The sequence below is a fragment of the Macrobrachium rosenbergii genome, chromosome 31, assembly GCF_040412425.1.
Source record: "Macrobrachium rosenbergii isolate ZJJX-2024 chromosome 31, ASM4041242v1, whole genome shotgun sequence".
Lineage (NCBI taxonomy): Eukaryota > Metazoa > Arthropoda > Malacostraca > Decapoda > Palaemonidae > Macrobrachium > Macrobrachium rosenbergii.
The window spans coordinates 32,542,244-32,568,780 of NC_089771.1; the positions used below are offsets into that span (position 1 = coordinate 32,542,244).

Consider the following 26,537-nt stretch of genomic DNA (forward strand, 5'->3'; position numbering starts at 1 on the left):
GATATTTGGTACAATTTATTGACTAACAACATAAAGTATCAATTTGGCCATATTTGTTATATTGCAAAATATTCATACTTGGTAATATCTTATGAATAAAAATATCTATTTCCATGTTCATAACAACCACCCATCAGCCCTTCTGACGCTTTGGTGCTGAGCGGCATGCACGTTACCAGGCTCAAAGACCCTGGTGTTTTTTTTTTTTTTTAAACATTTTGATGATGGTTAACAGTATGTCATCTGAATATCAAATATAATCACTTTCTACTTAAAAATTACAACTAAATAAAAAATAACAAAAATATTAGTACACGAAAATTTTTATGTACTGTAAACACAAATTTCTCACTTTACATATGCTTTACTGCTTGAAAAGGCATTCCGTCATTCATCCCCAGACTAAAAACAAGTTGTGTCTTCCTCTCAACTACATGCCCTTCACTGGAGGCAAGTCTCAACGCTCACCACGTCACAAATCTCACTGCTGCCGCCAAGAACCTGGGCAAGCGCTGGATAAAATCTATCGTACGAGCTGGTGAGAAGGCATTCCTGATAAAAGGTTTAGATTGATATGTAGAAATATAACAATAAAGTTTTGCTACCTATGAGTGAGTAACGTTGTAGCTCTTCAATACTGTTCTCTTACCAGATTACCATAAAGACATATTTGACCATTTGGAAATTCCAGGTTGTCTAGCATTAGTAAGAATAAATTATGAGTTAAGGAAAGAGGGGATTTGTAGTATGTGAACAAAAGCATATCACACAGAGACCAGACATTGAGTAAGTTTAATAATACATGGGGTTACGGAGAGCTACAAGTGAAAAATGAGTGACCATCAGGCATAAGAATGAAAGGATGATGATGATGATGATGATGGAGCAATCTAAAGATCAGCTACTAGTCCTAATCCTGCTGAACAAGACCATGTAGTGAGTGACAACAGTGCATTAAAGGACAGCAAAATTAAACTATATTTCCGTCTTATTCTTAAAGAAGTCTATGTAACAAGTAGTACAGATGAAAAATTCCTACCAATATGATCGCTGACATTAATAAAGTATTGTCCTATAATACTGGGTCAGTACTTTCTAATTAATAAAGATAGAATACATACAAAAGATGGGAAGCCAATTATTGCCAATGTATTGGGGTAGAATGCATATTAAAGAAGTGCTTCTACAGGTCCATGAAAAGAAGCTGATCATTTGTCCACTTAAGGTATCTCCTCAGGACCGCTCTAGAGCACAAGGACGATATATTCTCCTTCCCCAGAAAAATATCTACAGTATTTAAAACTGTGGGGGAGAACCATAGTCTCATGAAATTTGTGTTTGAGCCAATTCTCTACATTGACAACCATCATGGTGGAAGTATTTATCACTGATCTTTGCCTGGAATGTGTCACCTAAGCTGGTAGTCTGTGGAACTTTATTCCATAACTGGAAGAAACACACAGAAATTGCAGCATAAAATTAACACCCTTAACCACTACACCTCAGAAGCGTTTGAGTAAGACTTTTGAGAATTTATCTTGGCATGAGAAGCCTAAGAGACAGATCCCTGTACAGTCAAGGATCTTAAGAGATTTGAAATTTGTTCTATGGATAACTCGCCATAGAGGAAGGATTGATATGATGAGGCTTGTTCTTCAATTCATTCACACTTCCTGTGCAAATTTGGAGTCTGGCCTGAGCAGAGTAGCAGTCCAAGAGTGTAATTACTTTGTCTGTGAGAAACTAACTTGTACGAGAAGTGACAAAACTAGAATCCAAATACAGTAAGCAAATGCATCTTATACAAAAGGAATTCAATGGAGGTACAGTTATCAAATCTGGGTATTATTTTTGTCAGCTCCTGAAGAAGCACTGCAAGATCATTCACATGCATTTATAAGGTACGTCATTAGTTATCCTCTTCACGGTAAGAAGTGATTTCTGCCTACTTCCAATGAGTAAGCTACAAGTAATAACACTGCACAACTATACCAGCTTCCAGTGGGGAGGGTAACATACAGGGTAAACTGGTGAGGATGCTTACATTCCAGTTTGAGAGCCTCTCATATGAGGTCATTACAATGTCCGTACATGTTTCCTTTATTTGAAATGGATATTGACAACTTGGCTCCTGTATAAAGCTACTGGTTAAGTATGCCAATAATTCATCGTTCATCCAACTACTTCTGACCAAATATACTGCTGAACATCCAGTCACAATTTATATCATCATCATTTGGGAAAGGTAAAATGACTACCTTCAAAGTATTCTAGCTTTTCGAATGGTTGGATATGGCCCCAACCTCCAGCTTATCAAATGAAGAGTCTACCTTCCCTCTAGCCATGTAGCACTATCCATTGTGGTTAACTTGAAGATCAAGTTGGCTGACCTTTACTCAATAATGACTTGTTCTTGGTATCCTCATTTGGTCAAATGTTCAAACTTTAAGTTGACTCATCAGGTCTAGGATTCTTCACATTTGCTCACTTGTCCAGTCTGGTGTAAGCAAGAATACAGTAACTACTGGCTTACAATTTATGCAGAATAGTACCAAGTGTGACAAAGGTCAACAGGTGGAGTTTTTCTATATTGTATTTTGTCAGTTGGGAATGATAATCATTTAAATTTAGCATACTGAGTGGCATATTAAGAATCTTCCCACTGTAACTGGCTGTCTCAAGCTGTCCTCCGATCTATCCAGCAGGTCAAGATACAGTAATTAGCGCTCTATGTGCTCTCTCCCTCACTTATTAAATGGGTTCACAGTCTACTTCAGTGTAATCAATATTATAACTAACTCTCAGTCTATTTCAGTGTAATCAATATGATAACTCTGTCATCTTTCGACTTTTACACTCAAGAAATTGCTTGGGTTTTCAAGTAAACCGGTAAAATCTGGAAAGATGGTTTTCAAGCAAACCGGTAAAATCTGGAAAGGCTCTGAATGTTGCCGTCCGACTTGCCACCAAATCTTCCTGTTAGCATAAACACTGACAAACTGCTACAAGAAGATTCTTGCAATACCAAAAAATCCCTATTCTAACTGCTTCTATTCTGGTGCTTCCCATTTATTTAAGACATCATTTGTACTACACTGGTCATGAATGTCTCCCACTTTATGTCATGAGAAATCTGGTCCTCTATGGTCCCATGGACAATATGACAAGTATCTAGGGTATTTATATCACCTATACATTATCTGAGGCGCTTGTTACTAGACATTACCCGCTTGCTACCACCTGTAAGTGTTTCAGTAGCCTCTATTAGGACAGAATGGGAAATAATGCCCCCAACAATCATAATCAACAGATGTCAGTCCTGAGAAACTAAGAGGAATGAACAGAAGAGGAAAAGACCCAGGTCACAGGCAGGATTTCAGTCTCTCTGACTTTAGCTCATGAGATAATGTACCTAAGGATTTGTAACACCTATTTGTACACGTAACAATACTCCAAGAATCTCTGTGAATCAGATGACTAAAACCATAGGATCATTCTCTTTCACATCTTCAAGCGTAGGAACATGACAAAAAGCATTCTCACTTGTCTACTTTGACCTGAATACACTGGCTAACTGTAATAACAGAATAATGTAAAATACACAAGATAATGAATAACTTTCTCTGGTAAATTAACATGAAATCAAGCACACAATAATAATTTTACATATACATTGTAAAATAATTTAAGCCCTCTAGTCATTTCTCAAGATTCAGAGGGTTTGCCCAAAAAACTTATTCCTGTATGAGACTGGACAATTGGAGCTAAGTAAAATGAAAGAAGTTGGACAGCCAGTTTGGGAAGAGACCAAAGGGAAAGAATAGTATAAGCAAAAATGCAAAATGCAAATTGTACCCCACAAGTTAAGCCTATACAGCCCTAAAATCAAAATCCCTGTACAGTACCTGGACAGCATTACCTTAGGATGTGCCAATCGTTTTGTTTTCATCTATCCCAACGCTATCAGTAAAGTAGTAGTTATAATATTCAAAAGAAAAACCCCAAACATCAGTATATATAAAATCTTAGTCAGATATAGATAAAAAATTTTGCAATTTTCAGTCATACAGATAACCTGAATCACTGTGCTGACAAAAACCAGTTACACATTGTTTTCAAGAGCAGCTCCATCAACAAAAAATTCTACAAGCATAACAAAACACTGAAGAAATAATCCTGAGTCGGCTGTTGCCTAATTTCGGACCTATGGCCTACTTTCGGGTTGCACGTGTATGTGTGAATCTCAATGACTTAAGTCCCACTACAAGTCCACACAAACATTTCACTTCTTTTCTCTGAGAATGAACATTCAACTTGAAGTTTTGTGATTCCTGTTATCAATGAATAACACGTACACACAGATGCTAAAAAGTATAATTCTTAATATAAATGCTACCATATACAGTATATAAAGAAGGAATGTATTCATAAATGTAAACAATGCCTTCACAACGTGAATGCATAAGTGATGATGTAAAGTCGATTACTGTCTTTTAATCTTATGGTTCCTGGCTGCCTCTGATCTTAATATTGTCCATTTTAATGTTAGGAAAATCTATGTATGCTTAGTGTACTGCGTACAAAAATATATCAAAGATTAATATACAGTACAGTATGGTGTTACAGTGTTAAAATACACAACAGCAAAATCAATTTGTTCCCAGCAATGTGACATAAATCAAATAATTACCCATGTTGAATAAGCACTAAAAAAAAATGACCCAGATACCCTATAAACCCCAAAACATAGTCCCATAAGGTTGCTGATAACTGTACAATTAGTCGTTCAACAGTTAAACATATAAATTGCAAACAAAACACTGCAAATACAGTAACAGGCATGCAAGCACATTTGAATTTGCTGCCAAGAACTAACACCACCAGATGTATGGATGCTGGAACTATGTACCCAAATGTCATGCACTATATTTTTAATATTTTTAATATTTTTAAGCTTGTAAATGGTTTATATGTACTGTACAGGTATATTCTGTATATTTTAATATTATGTGATTTGGCAATTTTCTATTGATTTCTATATTTTTATGGCTGATGAGTGAGTGTTGAAACTATATACAGTAAGTACAATAGAAAGTACATACTCTACTATATAGCTGAATTTTGTGTAAATAGGACAATATTTATAACATTTTTAAGCTTTTCGATTATTTTATACTGTACATTTCATTACTATACAGTATATTACTTTAAAGTATAACATTAATTATTGTGTGAAATGCCATTTTTTTTTTATTGATTTCTGTTGAACAAGGCATTTTAACCATTGTTGCATAAACCAATGTAAGTCAATTGTTATTTTCCCCCCTTATTTTCACCAAATACCACTGTACAGCCGAAAATAACAAAACTCAAAAGGATGCAACTAGAGGTATTAATGTGTATGTAACTTTTAAATATTTTATCCACATTTTCCATCTACGTTACTCTCCAATCACCTATGATTCCTAACTGACATTTCAATCAAGTAGAAGTTCAACACTGAAGAGCTACTTAATTGTTTACAAAAATATATAATATGACAACAAAACTCGATGTAAAATTTTTAAATGATATTTTATTGCTTTTGAATGTTATTCTGTTACCTCCGTCCTTGCTGCTGCTTGATTTACGGTTAATATAAGCACAATATTTTGACTGTAGATTTTATTTTTCTTAAATGAGGAATGTTGTGAAAAATATCTATTACAATATGAGTGGGTGGAATATGAACTCTGTAATATTTCCTTGAAGATAACAACTGTTGGGAGAAGGAAATAAGCTATTGTTGATCTATATAACATTTAACAGAAAATATAATTAAAAACAGTCCCACGAACAATAATAATATACATTATCCCATGTTCAGAATGCAATGTTTTATTCAGGCCAAACATATAAAGGCATTTGTACATGAACCTAGCAGTGTGAAAATGCAGTCCCAAAAAGGTTCACAAGCAATGCTCTGGTCATCGATTGGCTTAACTATGGTCATAGCAATAACTGGTCAAGGGACAACAGTAGTCCATGTTACTGACCACCTAAGGAAATATCCTGTACAATAAGGGTAAAACCCTTCCATTATCCTCTTTTGTTAAGTCCAACCTATCTGAGGAAACCAAGAAATTAACATCAAAGCAAGACCATGTTCTGATGATGTCAAATAAACGAAAGTCCTACCTCCAACCAAATTTTCCTTTTGTGGCTATATATATATAGGTATATATAAAAGTATGTATGTGTAAGTTGCCAACGCAAATTAAAGCATACGAGTGTGATTCTTTCTGGGAGCACAAAGGCCTATGACAAAATGTAGAAGCTTGTGAAAGGCAGTTATGTAGAAAATCTTCTGGTGGAAGTCCAAATCATAATTACTGCTGTTGGGCAAAGACAAACTATCACCTCAAAACAGGTAAAGATATCCAAAAATAAGTTTTGTAAATAAAACACACAAGCTAGTACAAAATGTACATGTAAAATAATTATGCACGTGATATAAAAAGAAACAGCACAGCTTCGACAGGAGAAAAACTATCAAAAATACAAAATTCATGGCAAAAGATACAATCATTAAGTCTAAACAAAGATTAGAGGGGGTTGTGATGTCAAAGATATGAATCCCTGTGAATTTGTACTTAACACCATGTTGTGTCTTAGTCTTTGAAGACGTCTACTTCCATCACTGCTGCGTCTTAACTACTCTTCTGGTTTTTTACGTGATACATACAGGATAGTAAGGGAACTGTAAAAGTATGAATTATGATGGAATGCATTAGCATGGAGAATACAGTGAATTGCAATTATTCATCTATCGTAAACGTCTACTTTATGTCACTAGGCTTGATAACAGAAAATAACCATCATTAAATCAAATCAATGTTGTGTGTGTGTGTGTGTGTGTGTGTGTGTGTGTGTGTGTGTGTGTGTGTGTGTGTGTGTGTGTGTGTGTGTAGGTATTACTAAAAGATACGGCAGACATAGAACAGAGGCACAGAGGCATCACTGTCGTTCACAACAACATTCTGAGACGCCTCACAAACACACCTCGCTATCAGTGTGCCACGCAGATGTTCTCAGATAGCCGCCTGGATGATTTAAAAATCATCGTTAGGCAAACAATGTCCAGTCTGATCACCTGACTGAGAAAGAGCAGCAATTCGCTCATACAAAGCGTCTCATGCATTGAGGCATGAAAGTCTTCCTTCACACAGGGGTGGCCTGAGTTTTAATGTACTGTAAACTTATTCTCTATTTTTGCAACTGTTAAGTGCCATCTGCAGAATCTGTTATTATTATTATTATATCTATGTTTATTACTATTATAATACAGTATTATCTTTATTATTAATGTGATTATTATTATTAATGAGCCTTGTTTTTTTCAATTTTTGTATTCAGCCTTCTGGACCTGACTTCTGCAACCACCTAAGGTCCCCTAGCTGGAAATTAATTGTATGCAATCTGTTTTTTAATTTTTATAATTTTTAATATTTTTTTATTATTATTCTACATATTATTAGTATAATTACCATTATGTATTATGAATACTGTTGTTTCTACTTCTTCAGCAACTGTGTGGATATTGCCGATTATCATTTTTATCATGTTATCTCACGTATCTAGAATGTGTGTATTGTACGTGTATATTCCATGTCTATGACCATGAGCTGAAATAAAGGATATTATTATTATTATTATTATTATTATTATTATTAACTGCATATTACCAGCTATGTACAAATGAAAAGAAATGACGAACACGTACAGTACACGAAACATGAAACTATAGAAAAAGTCTTATTTTTCAAATGTAATAAACAAAAGTTCATGAAAACATATTGCCTACTTTTAAATGAAAAACTATCTTTCTGTGTAAAATGAAAAACTATCTTTCTGTGTAAACGTCATAAAAACATTAGCTGATAGATTAAAGAGACTAGTTTCTGAAGCTGCAAAACAAAGACTGGAATCAACAGTATAACAAAGAATTTGACGATAATTTGTGATCCCCGCAGTAACTCACTGGGGCAAAACCACAGTATAAGATTGGAAAACTAATAAATTCATTATTTTGCTGTACTCAAGTTTCATACCCTAGGTACTAACCTGGACCATACCTCTAATTGTCTTACCTGCAAATTGTACTATCTTATTTTCAACAACAATCATATCACTAGTGAACACTAAAACAACGGTCTCATATCCTAGCCGTTTGAGACACCAGATGTAACTAAGAGCACCATCAACACAAGCTCGGCATCTATCTGGAAATGACAAATGACAAACCATATCTGTTGCAGGAAACAACTAGTCTAACTAACCCAGAAATAGGAACCTGTACAAGCAACATTTACGATTGAAAACATTTCTACAATCTACATTAAATCAGAACTAAGTGGTTTGTAATTTGAAATTTCAAACTCACTCACTCACTCACTCAGCAGACATAACAAGCTACATCACTTGAATGAAAATGGTATCACTATTAACAGCCAAGACGTTACCTACTTAACCTGATTATAAGAGTTAGTACAAAACCATCATGTGAATGTTATTCAGATCAGGAGCTAAGTGAGAAGGGGTCTTTATTACAGGGCTACCACCTATGTTCCTTTTTCAGTTAATAGCTGATGCACAATTACCACTTCAGGAATCGTGTAAGAGACTCCCTCCAGTGGAGGGTGTTCACCTGAGAGTTCAATCTAAAAGTTCTTTCACAGATTGTTCGCTATTCTTCGTTAACATCACACCTATTCTTGGCTAACAAACACCATTTCAGGCAGTAAAGCTTAAGTAAAATAAAAAGATTTTTATAATGTAGGGACATAGCATTTTAAAAATAGTCTTATTACAGGCAAAAAATACTGCAGACTAACAATACTGTTCTAAATCCATACAAAGTGACATCTCTGTCAAGAGTAATCTTTTTTAAAAATCATATATACTCTATAACCAAATGAAATTGCACAACACAACCAAACTTAAATTAAAACAAAAACTTTGACTTCCCAAGAGCTTTATTAAAAAATTAATGAAAGAAACTAGTCTACCTAAACAGATACGGAAGAATTAAAAATTTTCTGCTATATTTCTCTAATGAATGGGTCATGGGGTTCTTGAGGTAGGTTCTGCAGATTTTGTGGGGGATGATGCTGCACAACTCTCTGTTGAAACCGCAGTAGATTTGGTGCATACACCACTGGTGGCAGGTTCTATCAAAGAAAAATATCAAACAACATACATACAAAACACACCTGCAATAGTTCTTGCAAATTATTTTTTTTTTTTACCTAAAGGCAAGCATGAGCAAGCCATCAAAGAGGACAACAGTTAATAACTTTTAGTGATGCCAGATTGGAGAACCTTACTCTTCAAATTGTAAAGACTTTATGGATGTTCAGTTGCTACTGATATCCATTTACAAACTTGATCATTCCATATAGCATACTATGAATACAAAAAAAAGAGTACTTAGTGCTGTCACAAAGTCAGTCAATAAACTGGAGAAACACCAATACCCAATAACACTAAATCATCCCAGTAAATGGCAATTTCAAAACTGCGACATTTAATTTTTGCCATGCTCGGAAACATTCCAAAGAAATATTCAAATGGGTGATTTAGACAGTCCTTGGTTGAGATTAAAAGCTGTACCCTTTTCTACTGCTGAAAACATCATTTATGAGTTATTCCCAAGATCACGATAGAACGTGGTGCTTTACTTTCCTTTATCATCGTTACAAAATGCCTGATGAGAACCACACAGCTCTACCTAAGGTACATGTATTCTAAAAATTTTTACTTACAATTAGAAAATCTAACATTAAAAGGAACCTGAAAGTAATTCATAACTCACGGAAAGTGGTGACTACGTACCTCCTGCTGATGCTCTTGCCTCACATTCCGTATAATTTCATTGAACTCATTAATTTGTTCCAACAGAACCCTCCGATCTTCGCCGACTTCCCTAGCATCGGGCTGATGCCGTACGTGATGGTGGTAATGGTGGTGGTGGTGGTGATGATAGTCATTCCTCCCAGGATTTATCACGAGATGTATAGGCGGAATGGCCGGATGTTGGTGGGCCGGCTGCGGAGGCTGGTGATGATCGATTTGTATCTGCGGCACGACTTGATGAATGTGGTGATGGGCCTGAGGTGGGACACGCTGGTGGTGATGGGCAAGCGGCGGCGGGAAGAGAGCTCCGTACCTGGGAATCACATGGTGGTGATCTCTTCGCTGATGAGCTGGAGGGGGGATGAAGCCTGCGACGTTTGGGGTGGGCCGGTGCTCCAAGTGTTTCGGAATCTAGAATGTTAAAAATGCAATTTACCTGAGGAAGAACGTAAAGAAATGCAAATACTACAAGGAAACATCATTAACTTAGAAAGTAGCGTGTTAAAAGGTTTTTCTGGTAAAACGTATTCAGTTTTGCCTTTTTTATACTTGGTAACAATGTGTAAAATATTTTCTGGTTTTGAAAATTAAAACTAGTTATATGAAAGTGTAAATGAGAACAAAATGTTACAGTATTAAGTATTTCTAATACTTCCTGTTGCAGTTTTAGTTTTCACTTACCTGAGATTTAAAAAAAACTGCTGTGTAAACCTACTTCCAATACTTTCAAAATCTTACATACTACAACAGCTGTAGCCCCATCATCTGCACACTGAAACACTATTTGTCAAGAAAATTTCTGATGCCACACAGCTGGGCAACGTGTTACCATACCAGGGAAATTTTTCACTTAACTGTTAAGTTAATCTTCAGAAAAGACTATTTAACATTAAAATCAATGAACATGAAAAACAAACAACTTTTTAAATAAATGAAATGAACAAGAGAATTACAATAATGAATTAGCTGTACTGGGCAAGGTCATTGCATTTCAATGCACTGTGATAATTAAATGTGTGTACTACATCATTCAAAACAATGACATCATCTCACACTGCCAAATTATTTTTATATTTATTTTTTACTTTCAAACTTTAAAAGGTCAAAATTGGGGTGCTTCTTCAAGGTCGGAGTGTGTTCGACACTGGGAAATATGGTAATGTTAACTTAGACTGACTACTTTTTACAACACTGAATAAAAAATTTAAACAACCATATAAAAGATAAAATCTGCATTCTCTACAGTTAAAAACCTCGTAAGACAATATGGTTGAGAGACAAAAAAAAAAAAACATGACATTCTGCTTTCCACAGCTGAAAGGCAAGGGAATGAACAGCGATAAATATATGAGCATGCTTGAATATTAAGTACACCCATACCTCCGGCAAGTCTTTCGTAGGGTCGTGTTTCAATTCAATGCCTGGGTCTAGCTCATCTTTTAATTTCTTTGCTGCATCTCGTACTTCTTCAGCATGTATCTTCTCAGAGTTACTCCACAGCGGACACCTGAAAATTATTAAGTGTTTTCAAGTAATTTCACGGGAAAGCATCCCAAATTAAAAATTTAAAAAGTACACCAAAACATTCAAGCACATATTGTATTGCCCATCACGTAAGGAATACTTTCATTCACATAAAGTCCTTTAAAAAATCAGCCTGGAATAAAAGTTACTGGTACCTGTACTAGATAAACAAGCTTACGTGATAAAGTGGTTACTTTACGAAATGGGAACTATACATGCCAGCAACAATCCAAAATGTTCTTTTTCCCAACACATCTGGGTAGAGGATGGCCACCCCACCCCCGCCCCTTTAAAACTTCTTGCAAAACTTCATACCATAACCATCAATTTGACATTATTGAATATTTAGTTGCAGTGGACAAGACAATGCCAAGGCAAAAGCTGAAAGAAAGTGTCTTCAAAAGTTCTTAAGAGAAGCCTTATCAATAGGCTCAAACTGAGGTAACATTAAATACTTAAGGACTACATCCAAATTCCATACCATATAAGAGAAAAACAACCAGAAAGTCAAAAGTATTACAGCTGATTCATACCATATGCACAAGGACAGGGCATGAAGAATTCTGACAGCAATGTAAATATTCCAATGGCACCTGATAGGAAACGGGGGATTACAGAGAGAGTCCATCCAGGTCAGTCAAGAGTTATTCTTTGCTTATTTTGAATGCCAATTGCACCTAATGGCACAAAGATGTAAGACAACTTTAACAATAGGTAAGATCCATCCATAATAATATGAATAAAGTTGAAGTAATATTGAGACAGAATTCATCATGAGTGAAATATGTAGTTGAACTGGAGGAAACTAGATTCCCGTAGTTTGAGACCTTTCTTGTCCATCTCACAGCTTCAGCACAGATTATGTAATTCTATGCTTAAGCCAAGTGACTTCCACAAGACTTGCTATCACTGAGAGGACTGTGATAAAGTCTTCCAACTGACAAACCTGCAATTGTTACTGTGTTATTAATATTTCAGCTAAGCCATATAAAACTGAAACAACACACAAAGCACGTAATTTTCTTAGCATAAACCACCAGCATGTTCCAGTAAGCTTTACCAATGGAGAACATGTTTCTACTTACTTGTTTTTGTTTATAGGGACAGGATTATCTTCAAAATGATCATATCCTTTAATTGCTTTTTTGCAAATGTAGCACATCATAGCACCACACGCGCAACGCATCTTATTACAACCATCGGCTTTGATAAAACGTTTTTTGCACTTCCAACACTCCCTGAAAAGAGGTGCATCTTTACTACACATACTATGAACAAAATCAAACATTTGTAAAAGATGCCAATAAAAATCCATACCCATACCTTTCAAATTTTTTACATACATGTGTAAATGTAAATCTTAAACATCAAACTTTAATAAGTGTATTCTTGTTGAAGATTACTTTCAACCTTGAAAAGATCAGGCATTTATAAGTCATACACTTTGCAGAAGGCAACACCATTAATGCAGCACTTACCTAACCATTGCTTCTGTCATCTTATTTTCTAAAAACGTTCTTGCATCTTTCTGATGCTGTTTTTCAACTTCTTCACATCGTAGAGGTACATGGTTTGGTTCTTTGCACAATCTGATAATTAGAGAGTTATTTACATTAAAAAACCTGACTAGATAGAGTGATATTTATCATATAACTCATTACAATAAAAATCACTGTCAAGATAAACTTTTTTTCAAATTTGAATACCATAAAAAAACATGTCTAACCTGCATGAATCCTTCATACAGTCAGGATTCAGACATTTGAAAACTTTGTCTTCTCTGTTGGGCATGATTGTCTGGAAATTGCAGAACGGACATGATTCTAAATCCTCAATACCAGCGGCAGCTATTTCCTCCAACTGCTTACGAGCTAAGATGTTCGAAAAGACAGACGGCTTCAAGAGTTTCTTTAGAGTGCCGAGGGAAAATTCCGCCTTGCAATCTCCTTCCAGACAACGGAAATTTATTCTTCCTTGACCAATTTCTTCTTCAGCAAATCTGTCAAATGAATATTTGGCATATCACCACTCAATAAATATAAATAAGGACCAAAAACAAATACCTGTGTACAGAGAGGAGACACTTACTTAAGGTTACAATTAAAAAATAATGCATTTGATCTGCAGCTTGAATAGTATATGAAAATAAGATAATATCCAAGGTCTAACATACAAAAACCCTTTCAGCAAAAGTTTTTATTTTAATACATGAAACAAACTAGACTTCCAGAAAAGATAAAGCTGTAAGTAAAGAGAATTTGAATATTATCTAAACACAAAGCTTCCGGGGGCAGGGGACTTGCTTTAAGATGAAAATCTTTATTTATTGGGATATGTCTACAGTATTTATAACAGAAATAAAAGACAATTATATAACGGAATGGAAACTTGAATATTAAATTGACGAAAAAATAACATATAAATGACGTTAAGCCATCTAAGAAATTTAAGGAGGCTTACCTTTCTGGCTACAGGTCTCAAAAGGACTCTAAAATAATGTTTCTGAGGATTGCTGAGAAAAAATTTTTCCCGTGTAGGAATTATCTACAGGTATTTCATAAAATATTATGAATTTGATTATATATTCACATAAAATCAAAGTCCTACCTTCTTATACAGTTACAACAAAATTTGTGCTTCATCTCAGGTGAATTACATGAATCCATATCCTCTTCTAAAATTTCATCATCGTAACAGCAACCACATTCTTGAAGCTGATTTGCTGCCTTGGCCTGCAAAATTCGTATGTTATTCCTTTGAGAGTTATGTTCATTCTCACTTCATACACAAAAGTACGTCTTCATGAGTGATGCTTATAAACTAACTGGTATTGTTGCCTGGCTTTCAAGCATAATTCATTAAAACCACTAAATTGTTTCGCAAGAATAAGCTGTGTATTATGACCCATTAAAAATCCTAAAATATCTTAACTCGAACTACCATAAATAACCAGTAATACATTCCTACTCACCCACAAAAATGCTCTCCGCTTATTTTCCTCTTTCTTTAAAAGGTACTCCTTGATTTCAAGCTCCATGCGGACATAGCACTGTTCCTTTATAAATATATCATCTAAGTCACTTTCCTTTGGCGGTGAAACACGTTTGGTCTTTCGTCGACTTAGCTTTCTGTTTCCCTGGAAAAGATTGACAATTATTTAAGAAAAGAATGCAAAAATTATGCCGATTCAGAAACTGGATATACTGACATGACAAAATCTTAAAGAGTTCAGAGAACCAACATTCTGTACTGCCACAATATTAAAAAATGGTTTGCAATCTATTCTGAGAGAAGTTTGTATGTATTCCCTAAATTTTTAGCCTCAGATATTAACATCATCTGCCAATACCTATATCAAACCAAAGGAGACAGAAACTTTTTCTGTACAGTATCTACTCTCAACAGGTATAGCTCAAATTTTTTAATGTCCCAAGCAACTTGAGGATCTTCTTGTCAATGTTTCGAGGAGGTGCTTCTTAGATCCATAACCAATTACCTCCAAGTGGGATTCATTACTTGTCTTGAGTCGCCCAATGACACCTGCATATGAAACCTTGGATTAGGCCTCGTCATTAGACCTTACCCTCAACATCCTTCTTCCCATTGCCTCAGGTCACAGGGGGTATTAAGATTAATGGCCTGTCTAGGCAAGTCTCTCACTCTAAATCTGGAGGCTTTTTGGCTTCTTTTTAGCACCTGATCTTTTGTCTAAAACACAAAATTCGAATTCTCAGGTTTGTACCATCACTTCACTGAACTTGCTTACCTTTTCTAACATTTTCAAATGATGAATTGGCCCCCTATCCAGTCAGAGCCATTTGTTGTTTGAATAAGACTTGTTCCAGGTTCCTGTCCAATCAGAGAGCATTAGCAACTTCTCTGCTTTTTAAACTGAACTTAAAATTAAGAGTTTTATAGGCTGATGCCTGGGAACTTAACACGACTGAAGTATATGGAAGTTATTTCCTTACAACCTGTTGTCACAGCTGGTCAGGCTGGCCTGGGTAATTAATGGAGTAAGGCTCTTGAGATTCATCATAATACTGAGCATGTATCTGGGCATCTTACTAGACATATATTACATGAGATTTATTCACTTATACGCCTTCTAACAGTGTGCACCCCCTCCTTGATTCCACTGTCTGCCTCTGTTGTTCTGATATGAGATCCCTCATTTTCCTTGGTAGCACTGATAGAATCAAACATTAAGTTAGGATCACACCACACACTAACTCCAAAGTCCCTACACCAGCCAGTGTTGACTGGGGCAATTGATGCAACTGAGGTGTAAAACATTCATTTCCAATAAGTCACATGATATGCTGTCTAGATTTATTTTCATAATTCAACTAAATGTTATAAATTCTAAAAGAGTAACTTGAGTTTTCCTTTAAGCTATACAGCAAAACAGTAGTACCAAAAGGACAAAATTCCCAAGGTTGCTTCTTATATCAACCATCAATAAGAATAAGATATACTACAGTTACATGAGGTAAATAAAAAAAAAAAACACTGTGAGGGTTTGAAAGGCCAGTCTCCCTAAGTAGGGGTTCAGAGAGAATAGTACCCTCTTCCAAGCATGGATAAAAGAGAGCCGTTAAGGTTGCAGCAGGTATGGTGCAAGCAGCAATGCGTTACAATGAAGCTTCATAAATCTTCACTTCATTTGTAGAAAGAAAAAAACATTACTCTGGAAAAAAAAGCTCTCTACTAACTTCATTTGTCTAAGAGTTAGGTGAGTGAGGTTATTTTTTTCTCAAAATTGTCTATATCCTTGCTGAGATGGTATGGCAGGTCTCTCAAGAGCTGCGTACGGGCGTTTTCCATGTATCGTTACACTCATTTTCTTCTCAGTATCACAAAATACCTGAAAGACGAAAACCAGACTTACAACATAAAGTCGCACGCATTCCAGTAAATGCAGATTTTTAGAAAGTGCCAGTGATGGCCAAAATTCCAAGGCATGCATTTTCAAAAAATATGACGATAAGAATGGTCCTGACCTCTCTTCTAATAGATCGTAATTCAGATTATAACAATGAGTCACTGTGTCACCAGATCCTATCAATAACAGCAAACCAGAATTATACCAATATTACAAAAATCAGAAAAGTAAATAGAGATGTAATGGTCACTGCTAGCCAGAGGTAACACCATTTTGTTTGCATGCTAAGCAGCAAAGGTTTCTAATGAAAAGTTTGAGAACATGAGTTGAGAGTACAAACACTGCTTAATTCTCATCAATATTGGTACTGCAAATGATTACATGAAGAATTTTGTACTTTGCAGCAACAGATCTATCATTTTTCTATTACAGAGTAAATATTCAAGTGTCCAAACATAGATTGGATTACAATCTATTAAAACATTACAAACTAGCAAAATACCTCCTAAACGCAACATACAAGGAAACAGAAATTAAATACCTTTTCAGGATCTTCAAAATATTCGAGGAATTCCTCCACAGACATCCCCTCGATAAACTTCTTTTTGATCTCCAATCTCTTCTGACGCTTCAGATACTCTTCCAGTTTAGGGTACTCCTTTTTCTCCATCAGTTCCTCTACAAGAGCCTGAAAATCTTCTTGTTTCCCGTTCAAACTAATACATCTAAGGAGAAAGAAAGTACCATCACAAGTTTATTAAGAAATGGTCATTCATGGTGGGAGGTATATTTTATTTTAATCTTCGTAATAAGGGGATATTTTATCCCTATAATATGTACTACAGTTGAGCCTGTCTATGCAATCATTTGGTATCTTATTTTTCATCTTCATGAAACCCTGTCTGAAAGAATTGTTCAAAACTAAATTTACTGCAGTTATAGAGGCAATAGTGTTGTCCTACTGCATATGCTGAATCAATGTCCACATCATCAGCGGGGCAAGCACCAACTGTACACTCCACAGCATTTGAAGATAATTCGTAGGTCTGAGTTTATTCTACAAACATAACCAGCATAATAATGAGATATCATTACAACAGAAACTGCCTTTACAATCATTCAGTGCATAATTTTAGGATCTTAAGATTACCTCTAAAAGAATGAAAAAAATTAATTTCAATTTCTATAACAATGACCATACTTAAAAAATGCTAGCTTTAAGGGCAAGAAGAGACAACAGTATTGCCCCAGTATGAAAGTGAAGATGCCTATCCCTCAGTATCATACTCAGCAATTTCCCAGCAACTCTGGATAAGCGAGTGTCTTATTACTCTCCTAGTAAACCTTGTCTTATTACTCGTCTAGTAAATTTTAGACAACTGTATCAAGCCTGCTGAGTTAAATAAAGCTACTATGTACAGGTTCAAGTTTATCATGATGAGGGTTCTACGAGTCGAACAGAGTACAGAATTTAGGCCAAAGGCCAAGCACTGGGACCTTTGAGGTCTTTCAGTGCTGAAACAGAAACTGACAGTAAGAAAGTTTGAAAGGGGTAACAGGAGGAAAACCTCGCAGCTGAACTATGAAACAACTGTTAGAGAGGGTGGAAAGTCAGATGGAAGAAAGAAAATGTGAACGGAAGTCAGTAAAAGGAATGAAAGCAGTTGCAGCTAGCAGGTCGAAGGGATGCTGCAAAGACACATTAGTAATGCCTACAGTGCATGTCACTAATCCCCTATGGGGAATGAGGGGTTCCAAGCCTGTGAATGTGCACAGGACCTTAGCTCTTGAAGTGAAGCTAGATACCGTGTTGCTTAACAATGAAGAACAATGTGCTAATAACACTGAGTTCCTTCAAAACAAGGATAGTGTACTACGACTGACACAGATCTCATCATGGCTGAAAAAATGATTATGAGAAAACACAACTCAATACAGGATGAACTGCAGAGGCTTCTATTCATCTGTGTTCAGGTATGCCCTATCTCCAATTACCATTTTCAAGTGCTGAGTTGGAGACCCAGATTATTAGTTGCTTGGCCTCTTAAATATTTTTCTTCTAAATATATATCACCTATCTATCTATCTATCTATCTATCTATCTATCTACAAATCAGATATAGCAAAACACAGCATGTTACTTAAGCATTCACTTGTCTAAGAATTCCTGACTACAAACGACATTCTACAAATATACCTGATGTCTGAATGATTTACCTTTCTCGCAAGTAGTCAGGATCCGCATCGCTGAACATCTCAGCCAGGGTGTTAATTTGCACCATAATACGGTCTTCTGTATCGGCAGCATTCGGCAGTTCTTCACCCTCGCCAGAGGGTCCTTCACCAGACGAACTGTTGTCCTCACTGACAGGAACTTCAGCAGGCCTTCCTCTATCCACTGCTTGGAAGGCACTTGTATTTGGTTGGTTATTTGCCTCAGACACTGTTCCGCTGGCAATGTTTAGTTGGCTCGCAACCTGAGGTCTCGGCGGCTCCTCTAAAAGTCTTGTTACTAATGCCCCAACGTCGACATCACTATAACAGCTACTCAACTGCGTGCGAATGTGGTCCTTATCCATATCACATACCACCGCACTGACAAAATCTAACTTTTCTCGAATCCATTTCTCTCTTTCTTCTCGATTCTCGAGACTGCTTGCGTTCTCCTGCACGCCGGAGTCGGGACGATCACTAAACACGGCACTAGGAACTACTCTGCTTGTGGAGGGCACGGGCTCGTTTGCCTCGACAAATACATTCACTGCATTGTAAGTGTTTCCAAAAGCAGCTGGCCCAGGATCCCCGTGACCAACTTTTTGTTTCTTCCCGTTCACAGCCTCTTGACCGCAAGCCTCTGCATGAGATCGCTTCCTGGCAGCGTTTAAACTTAAAAATACATTATCAGGTACCATTTCATCGCGATCGAGAGCCAGCTGGATGTAAGCTTCCAAAACGTGAGCTTTGCGATCAGGATGATAAAAATTAGCTACCATGGTCTCGTGTACATCTGCCAACTCGAAAAAAGGCAGCAATGAGCAAATGAACTGAGCATCTTTCCACAACTTGTCGTTTGGGTCTTCTTCACTTGACGAATCGCTGTCAAAAAAATCACTACTCCCATTCTGCTTTCGGGTCTTTTGATTCTGAGACGAGTCATTTTTCCCCAGCTCGACAGCATTTTCTAAGGATTGCTGCATGTCGATCATTTGCGACTCGGGAGAGTTAATTTTGTTGTAATCTACGCTATGAGTCTCCATCTTATTTACCATGATGTTACTCTCCGAAGTGTACGCAAGGTCAAAAGCCTGGTCTACGGCGTATTCCACACTCTTACCACCAAAGTCCTTACTAGGCACTAAACTCGACGCACCCGGAATATTTAATATGCCTTCAAAGTCGGACATTCCCTTGCCTGCCTTCGAAGCCGACATTTTCCTACCACCCAACTTTAGTTCTGCATTCAAACTTTTCTCCACTTCGTCAACTACAACTATGTCACTATTGCAAGATGACCGGTCAGAGCAAGTGCTATCGTCGCCCAAGTCTATCAAAGGGGTTGGCTTCGGCGAAGGACTTAACACACTAACTTCGGGGCTTCCAATGGACGACAAATCAGCTTGAAGATCACAACCCGACTGCGAAGTGGCAGCTCCTACGTTCTCTGCCTCTTTGTTACACACTCCATGGCCTTGAAAAGCTCCTGAAGAGGAGGGACCACAAAAACCTGAAAAATAATCTGTCTCACTGCTATCAGATTTGCACTCTGTAGTATTTATGTCCTTTCTCTCAGATTCACTAAAAGTCACGGGAGGATTGCTTCTCTGGGAATCGAATTTTTCCTCAGACTGTTCACTATCGTTTTGTTTATTTTCCAATGAACTCACTTCTTGAAAGTGTTTTACGTCAGTTTCGCTCGAACTGCTCGCTTTACGACTTTTACTATCTTCGGAATATCCTAAATCGGCAACGCAAGGATCACTTAGATTAGAATTACACATTTGAGAAACTACATCTACCTTAGAGCTTCCTGCACAGCTTGTAGAAGATTCACTTTTTTGACCGATCACCGCTTTCAAATCATTACCATTATACGTAACTGCACTATGACTCGAAGTTTCTTCTAAATCATGACCATGTAACAGCTGAGTTCCAATCTCTTCTGAATCATTACTACTTGACGTATTCTCGCTACTGCTTGTGGTCGCTCCCGAAGAATCTATTCTGCTCCTCCTTCTCTCCTGACATTTTTCAGGTTTTAGCGCAATGCTAGCTAGAATCTCTTCTTTAGCTGCATCAACTGACAGGCCATTCTTGATATGAAGTTCAGCCTTAGCAAACAGCCTGTCCGGATCTATACGTTTAAGAGCGTCATTACCAAAGGCACTACATATCTCTTCAGTCACACCTTCTATGATTGTTATTGCCTGGTGCAAAGGTTCCATTTCAACTCTGAAAGTACTAAAAAATACGGAGACCATTATTAATTAGGACATGATCAACAAGTACTCTGATGAAATATAAGATTAATGGAGGCCAACAAAACTGTACATGGATATGCAAGATTCAAATTGCAGTTGTAGAAATTTATCACAAATCCTAAATTTCATCTGAGAGAGGTTTAACTTAAAACTTGGCTCACTAAATCTAAAAGATTCGCATTTTCTAAATGTCAATCATAATAATAAACACACACCCAGGAGACCATATTCCCTATTCTCTCAGATTTACAAAACTGAATTTCATAAAAAAACAAAGACACAAAATACATTATTAGTATATTCACTACAATATGGAGAAGTTGTAATGGAAAACAAAAAAAATAAATATAGTAGAGTAATGAGCACCGACTGATTGTCAAACAATTTAATCTTGGTTCTAAATATTTTTATCTTGCAGAGATCAAAAACACAATGGTATGATAACACAAAAATACAAAATTCATAATAATATTTGTTACACCAATCTAAAACTGGGAAAGCAGCATAGACGAATGCTTCAAAAGATCACAGAATTCCTAACAAATTCTCATCAATGGCTACACAGTATTTATAGCACAAAAAACTGAGGATCATGGCAGCGTAAGATTATACGTATTGTTGTGTGAAAAGAGGAAGGTAACTCCAAATTACGATGACCTTCATTGGTGAAGAGTCAATCGACATCACCACTTCCACCAAAATAACAGCCACAGATTCCCCTGATGGAGGTATCTCTGTCTTTGATTAAAGTATAAAATTGCTGAAAACAAAACAATTCTGTCGTATACATTGCGCATCCTTAGAAACTTTCAGACACTCTGCACACCAACCCTCAAGTGAGTCATTATTTGTGTTGTCAGGACCTACCACTTTACAACAGCCTCAATAGCTATATACTTAAACTGGAAAGCTAAATAAGTAAATAATGCATAATAAATACATAAAGCTAAATAAATAACAAAAGCAAAGTGGTAAAGCCAAAGAACTTAAGGGTAACTGAGTGGTACTCATAATATCAAAAGACTAACAAGAGACAAGATTGTAGTAAGGTTACAGAGGAAGAAGAGTCTGTTACATCTCACCCTTTCTTTCAATGACTAAAAACATTTGGCCTGCTTCTCCACCAGCTAAAAACGAGAAACTATTAAGGTTCACCAGGGCATATAAAATCAAATTACTTGAAAACTGTTGTCCACTATTCAAAGAGGTTGAAAATGCCACTAATCTTGACCCAATATCTACGTTGAAGATGCTTGGACTTCAGAATTACTTCTGTTACGAGCATACAAGCAGATAAGTGCAGTGAAGAACCCCTTTTCTATTAAGTTTGTCATCCTAGGACAGATATTCACAGCTCTGAATCAGCACTGAAGGTCTTCCTTCTACTCTATTCACCCCTATAAGGATGACGAATCTTGCAATTAGGAAGAAATTATGAGCTGTATCAAAATCAACTAAAAGGGTCCTATTCGAGTGAGAAGGTGTTACATTCTTACTCTGGACTAACATACATGAACAGTATTACTACTTTACCAGAATACATATTACATATGTTTGCAAAAGTAAGTAATAAAGCTACTTATTAACAGACACAATGCAATAATATGAAATTTACTCACTAATACCCTTCACACCTCCAAATATGACAATCTCTTGTACTAAAAACCCTATGAACAAAAACAAAAGTTCAACTTAGCAGTCAGAAGGACTGCATGCAAGGCATCCTCACTTGATGGTGGCCACTGAAAAAGAGCTTAGCTACGGCTGGTTGGTGAGTGCGGAGCATTCCCTAACTCAACACCATAACCACCTGGTTACCAAGTTAACAACTGTCTACAGTTCGCACTTAAGGGTACTCCTACATAAAAGGTAACAGTCTGTATTTCCCTAGGAACAAACACAACTACAGATTATCATTGTGAGCTGCCGATGTTTCAGCCAAAGCTGTGAACTTCTTTACAGGTGTAATCATCCAATTTAACTGGCATAATTTACTTGAAATCAACAAACTATAATTCTGCTTACCTAAAAATGTGAAAAAAACACCATCAAAGTATGTTGCTTAGGTTATCTAATGACCCTGGGATGACACCACTTAGAACAAACATCATTGTAGGTTTCAAATATTTCTTGATACGGAACAAAATTGTTTAATAGGCTACCATCACAATGCCAGCCTCTTCCCTGTAATAAAGATTTAAATTAAAAACAAGTGTACATATGAACAATCTTCTGTCAAAATTGCTTATACACTAGGTTATTTGGCTAAAATATTTCATAACCTACTACATACTATACAAATCCTCTTATCCAACGATTATAAAAAAAAGCTTATACTTTACAGTAAACCATAACATAACAGGACAACAGGAAGAACAACCCCTGCCTGCAACGTACAATTTGGTAACTTGCGAAGCACCTGGAATGAACTTCAAGTAAAGTGAAGGTATAAGAGGTTGACGTTGACTTAACACAGGCTGCATTTGTTCTGCCTTCCATCCTTGAGGCTGTCGGCACATCTCCACTCCACCATCTACTCTACCTTACCCTCTGGAATACAAAAGGGTCCTAGAACCAGACTGTTCTATGGTGAAAGACTGTTTTAAGTAAAAATTGTCTCAAGAAGAGCAAAGACACCATGTCACATCTTCTCAAGACAAAGTTAGCCAAAAGGTTGGTACTATAATGTGAGAGAAAAGTCATCCCCTTTTTTCCTGACACCAAAAACCTCCTGAACTTCACCCTCTCATACTGGGATCGATACCTGTATCAATGAAATCTGCCAACTTGTTCAACCATTAGTCAAACCAAGCAGCAGCCTAGAAAGAGGCCAAGGAGATGGACTCCATGGCCACTGAAGCTGAGAAGGAGGTGCCTTATTATGTTCCTCCAAGGAAAGGTCATTCATCAGTTTGTGGACTGACAAGGTCAACTGTATGGGGGCAGCCTAAGACCCATACTTGAACCACCCATCCCATGCAACCCCAGAGCTGGTGGTGAACCATGGGCATGATCAACAGCAAGTGGGTCAACTCATACTCCCTTGTACCAAGACGAGACCTATCAGCGGGACACGCCTACAGCTCATTAACAATAACTCCAAATGACAAATTGCATAGAATAAAAGATGTTCAATATGCCAAAATCTACCGGAATAGTAACTTATCTGACCAGTTTGCGTCAATTTAACATTCGGTAATTTTTTCTGCAGAATGTCACTTTTTCTAAGTACTGTACCCAGTTGACGTGAACGGTGCCACGCAGCAGCAGCAGCACTCTCCAGTAGTTCTTAAGATGGCCGTAGTGCGGCGCCCCTCTCACCCCGTAGTTCCTAAGGCTGCACGTATCAGCCTGACCTGACTACAAGGAAACTTCATTTACATCCAATCGTATACCCAGTAGACCCAGGTCATTCCCTACAGCCATGGATTAAATACATCTAACCAATCAGAATGTGTCTGATCGACATGATCCATACACCTACGCCCTAACATGATCCATAGCCCTACGCCCTGACCCACAGTCACCCTTTCTTTCCGTCTTTGACCGCCGAGATGGAGTGTCACGATAAAACATTGTTCCCTAACATAGCGTCCGCTGACAAATTTAACACCTGAGTGATATTTAGAGTCTGTTCCGTGTCCATTTCGGCTGTTTCTGGATTTAATTAAACATGTCTACCCACTCAAAAGCCACCAGACATCCACCCCGCTCTCTGATTTACTTTCCCAGCCAAACACAGTAAGACCCAGACCTAATATTTTCAATTCACATGAACTCCCAATCGCTGCAAAGAAGCCGAGGCTGGTACCCTCGTGGTCGGGTAAGGTAAGTGGTGCAATTCTTTCTTTGCAGTTAACATTGCATAATGAATAATGATGATTTTGACTTACTACTGTTAAAGGGTAGCCTAGGCTGCTCCACATGTTCGAGTTACTGGATTACATGCAAAGCCCCTGCCCAGGTCAGGGCACGGTGCCCTAAGTAAGGTAAGGTTGGGTTGTGTTAGGTTAGGTCAGGACATGATATTCTAGGTTAGGTTGGGTTTTGGTTTGTCTGGTTAGGTCACAGCTAGTGCCAAAGCATGTGTCCGAACAGATCGTTAACCCGCTGATCGGAACAACGGGACAAACTTATCATCAAATTGTACGTTACTTGAGACATAATTAGTAAACGCTGGGTCATCGCAAAAAATTATGTTAAATAGCAAGGATTTCATTCCCGCTTAAAAAAATATATATATAGGTTTCCTTTGATTTTTTTTTTATTTACTTTTTTTTAGGCAGAAAGTTGCCGTCCCAAGGTCGTGCAGTGGCCCTCAAACCTCTGAGCTGAGCACTCTCAATTCTTGGATTGAGGCTGAATTGCGCAGGCTGGAGGTGACGACTTGACCGAGTGTTTCTCTGAGCAGTGGCAGCAAGGAAAGCATCAGCAGGAGATGACTCAGCAGAATGCTCCCTCTTGGCCAAAGCTCAGTGGTCAAGAAACTTAGTGAAATATGGACTCCTTGGGATAAGAAGGCCACGTCTTCCCTAAGTACTTGACAAAAGACTTCTGATTGTCTACCTTAAACTTCAAATGAACCAGTATACATAGACAGAAGGGTACAGGGTGCACAGGTCGAGTTCCTGTGAGGGAAGAGATCTGACTGGGAATCCAAAAATAAAAACACAGTACTCAAAAGGTTTGGTTGAGTTCCTGTGAGGGAAGAGCTCTGACTGGGAATCCAAAAATAAAAATACTCAAAGGGTTTGGAGGAGTCACTGAGGAAGAATTCCCTCCTGAGGAGCCTGGCAAACACTCCCGGCCCTTTTCTTCCACCTACGCAATCTTTCCCACTGAGAGGAAGACCAACCCAAGCACTCTTTTACCGCTACAAGAAATACATTACCTGTGTAGGTCAGCGCCACAAGGGGACATAAAGCGCCCACAAAAACGCTCATGTCCCTCACAACACCTCTCTACTTTTCCTCTAAAAGAAAAACTAGATAAAAACAAACGCAAAACATCAATTGCACGAGAAAACAGAATACTCAAGCTCAACGGCAGACTAGAGGAGAACGAAGAGCGAAGTCTGCACCAAGCGAGAGAAAGAGTGCTTGGGGACGTCATGCGACTCACCCCCCCCCTGGCCACTAGTTAACTACATTGTTACCAAGCTTAACGACCAACTCCAGCTCCCACCGAAGGGCACTCCTACGTAAGAGGCAATGGTTTGTATTTTCACAGGAACAAATACTTATATATTGTGGTTTTCTTGCATCATTAAACTTGCACAGTTATCCAATCAATAATGATCATTACATAAAACAGGCTTAGGCTACCAGTCGGCTGCAAATGAGCTGTCCTACCTCAAAGAAGAAAATAAAATCTACGCAAAGCTTCTTATTCTAGATGTAAAAATCATTTTTACAGATTATTTACCAAAATAACTGACCAAAATTACAAAACACATTTAGTTTACGATTACGGACACTGAAACTATCATGAACAAATAGCAGGTAGACCACCAAGTGCCACTGTAGCTTATGCTACCTACGTTCCTAATTCGGTCATTTGCACTATACCAGCCAACAATAACGAGGCATACCTGTGCTTTTCATTAAATGACACGGGAAAAATCTCGAATAAGCTCACCGCTGCGGTATTTTCGAAGCGTTTGCCTCTAAATTTTCCTGCTTCCAACACTCTAGTGCTTCAACAACAACAGATAAGCGTGTTTCGTTTGTTTGAGGCAGAAATATCGTACACTGCGA

General features: G+C 37.4%; 1 protein-coding gene across 1 annotated transcript; it reads right to left on the reverse strand.

Moving 5' to 3' along the window:
* On the reverse strand, positions 1-26,537 carry LOC136855318 (uncharacterized). Its single transcript, XM_067132223.1, is given in 14 exon segments — positions 1-9,209; positions 9,874-10,305; positions 11,275-11,401; positions 12,504-12,656; positions 12,897-13,007; positions 13,145-13,417; positions 14,026-14,150; positions 14,390-14,554; positions 16,171-16,248; positions 16,250-16,285; positions 16,845-17,028; positions 18,521-20,761; positions 22,807-22,965; positions 26,419-26,537. Coding segments are annotated over 12 exon segments (4,038 nt in total). The 5' UTR covers positions 20,746-20,761; positions 22,807-22,965; positions 26,419-26,537; the 3' UTR covers positions 1-9,080.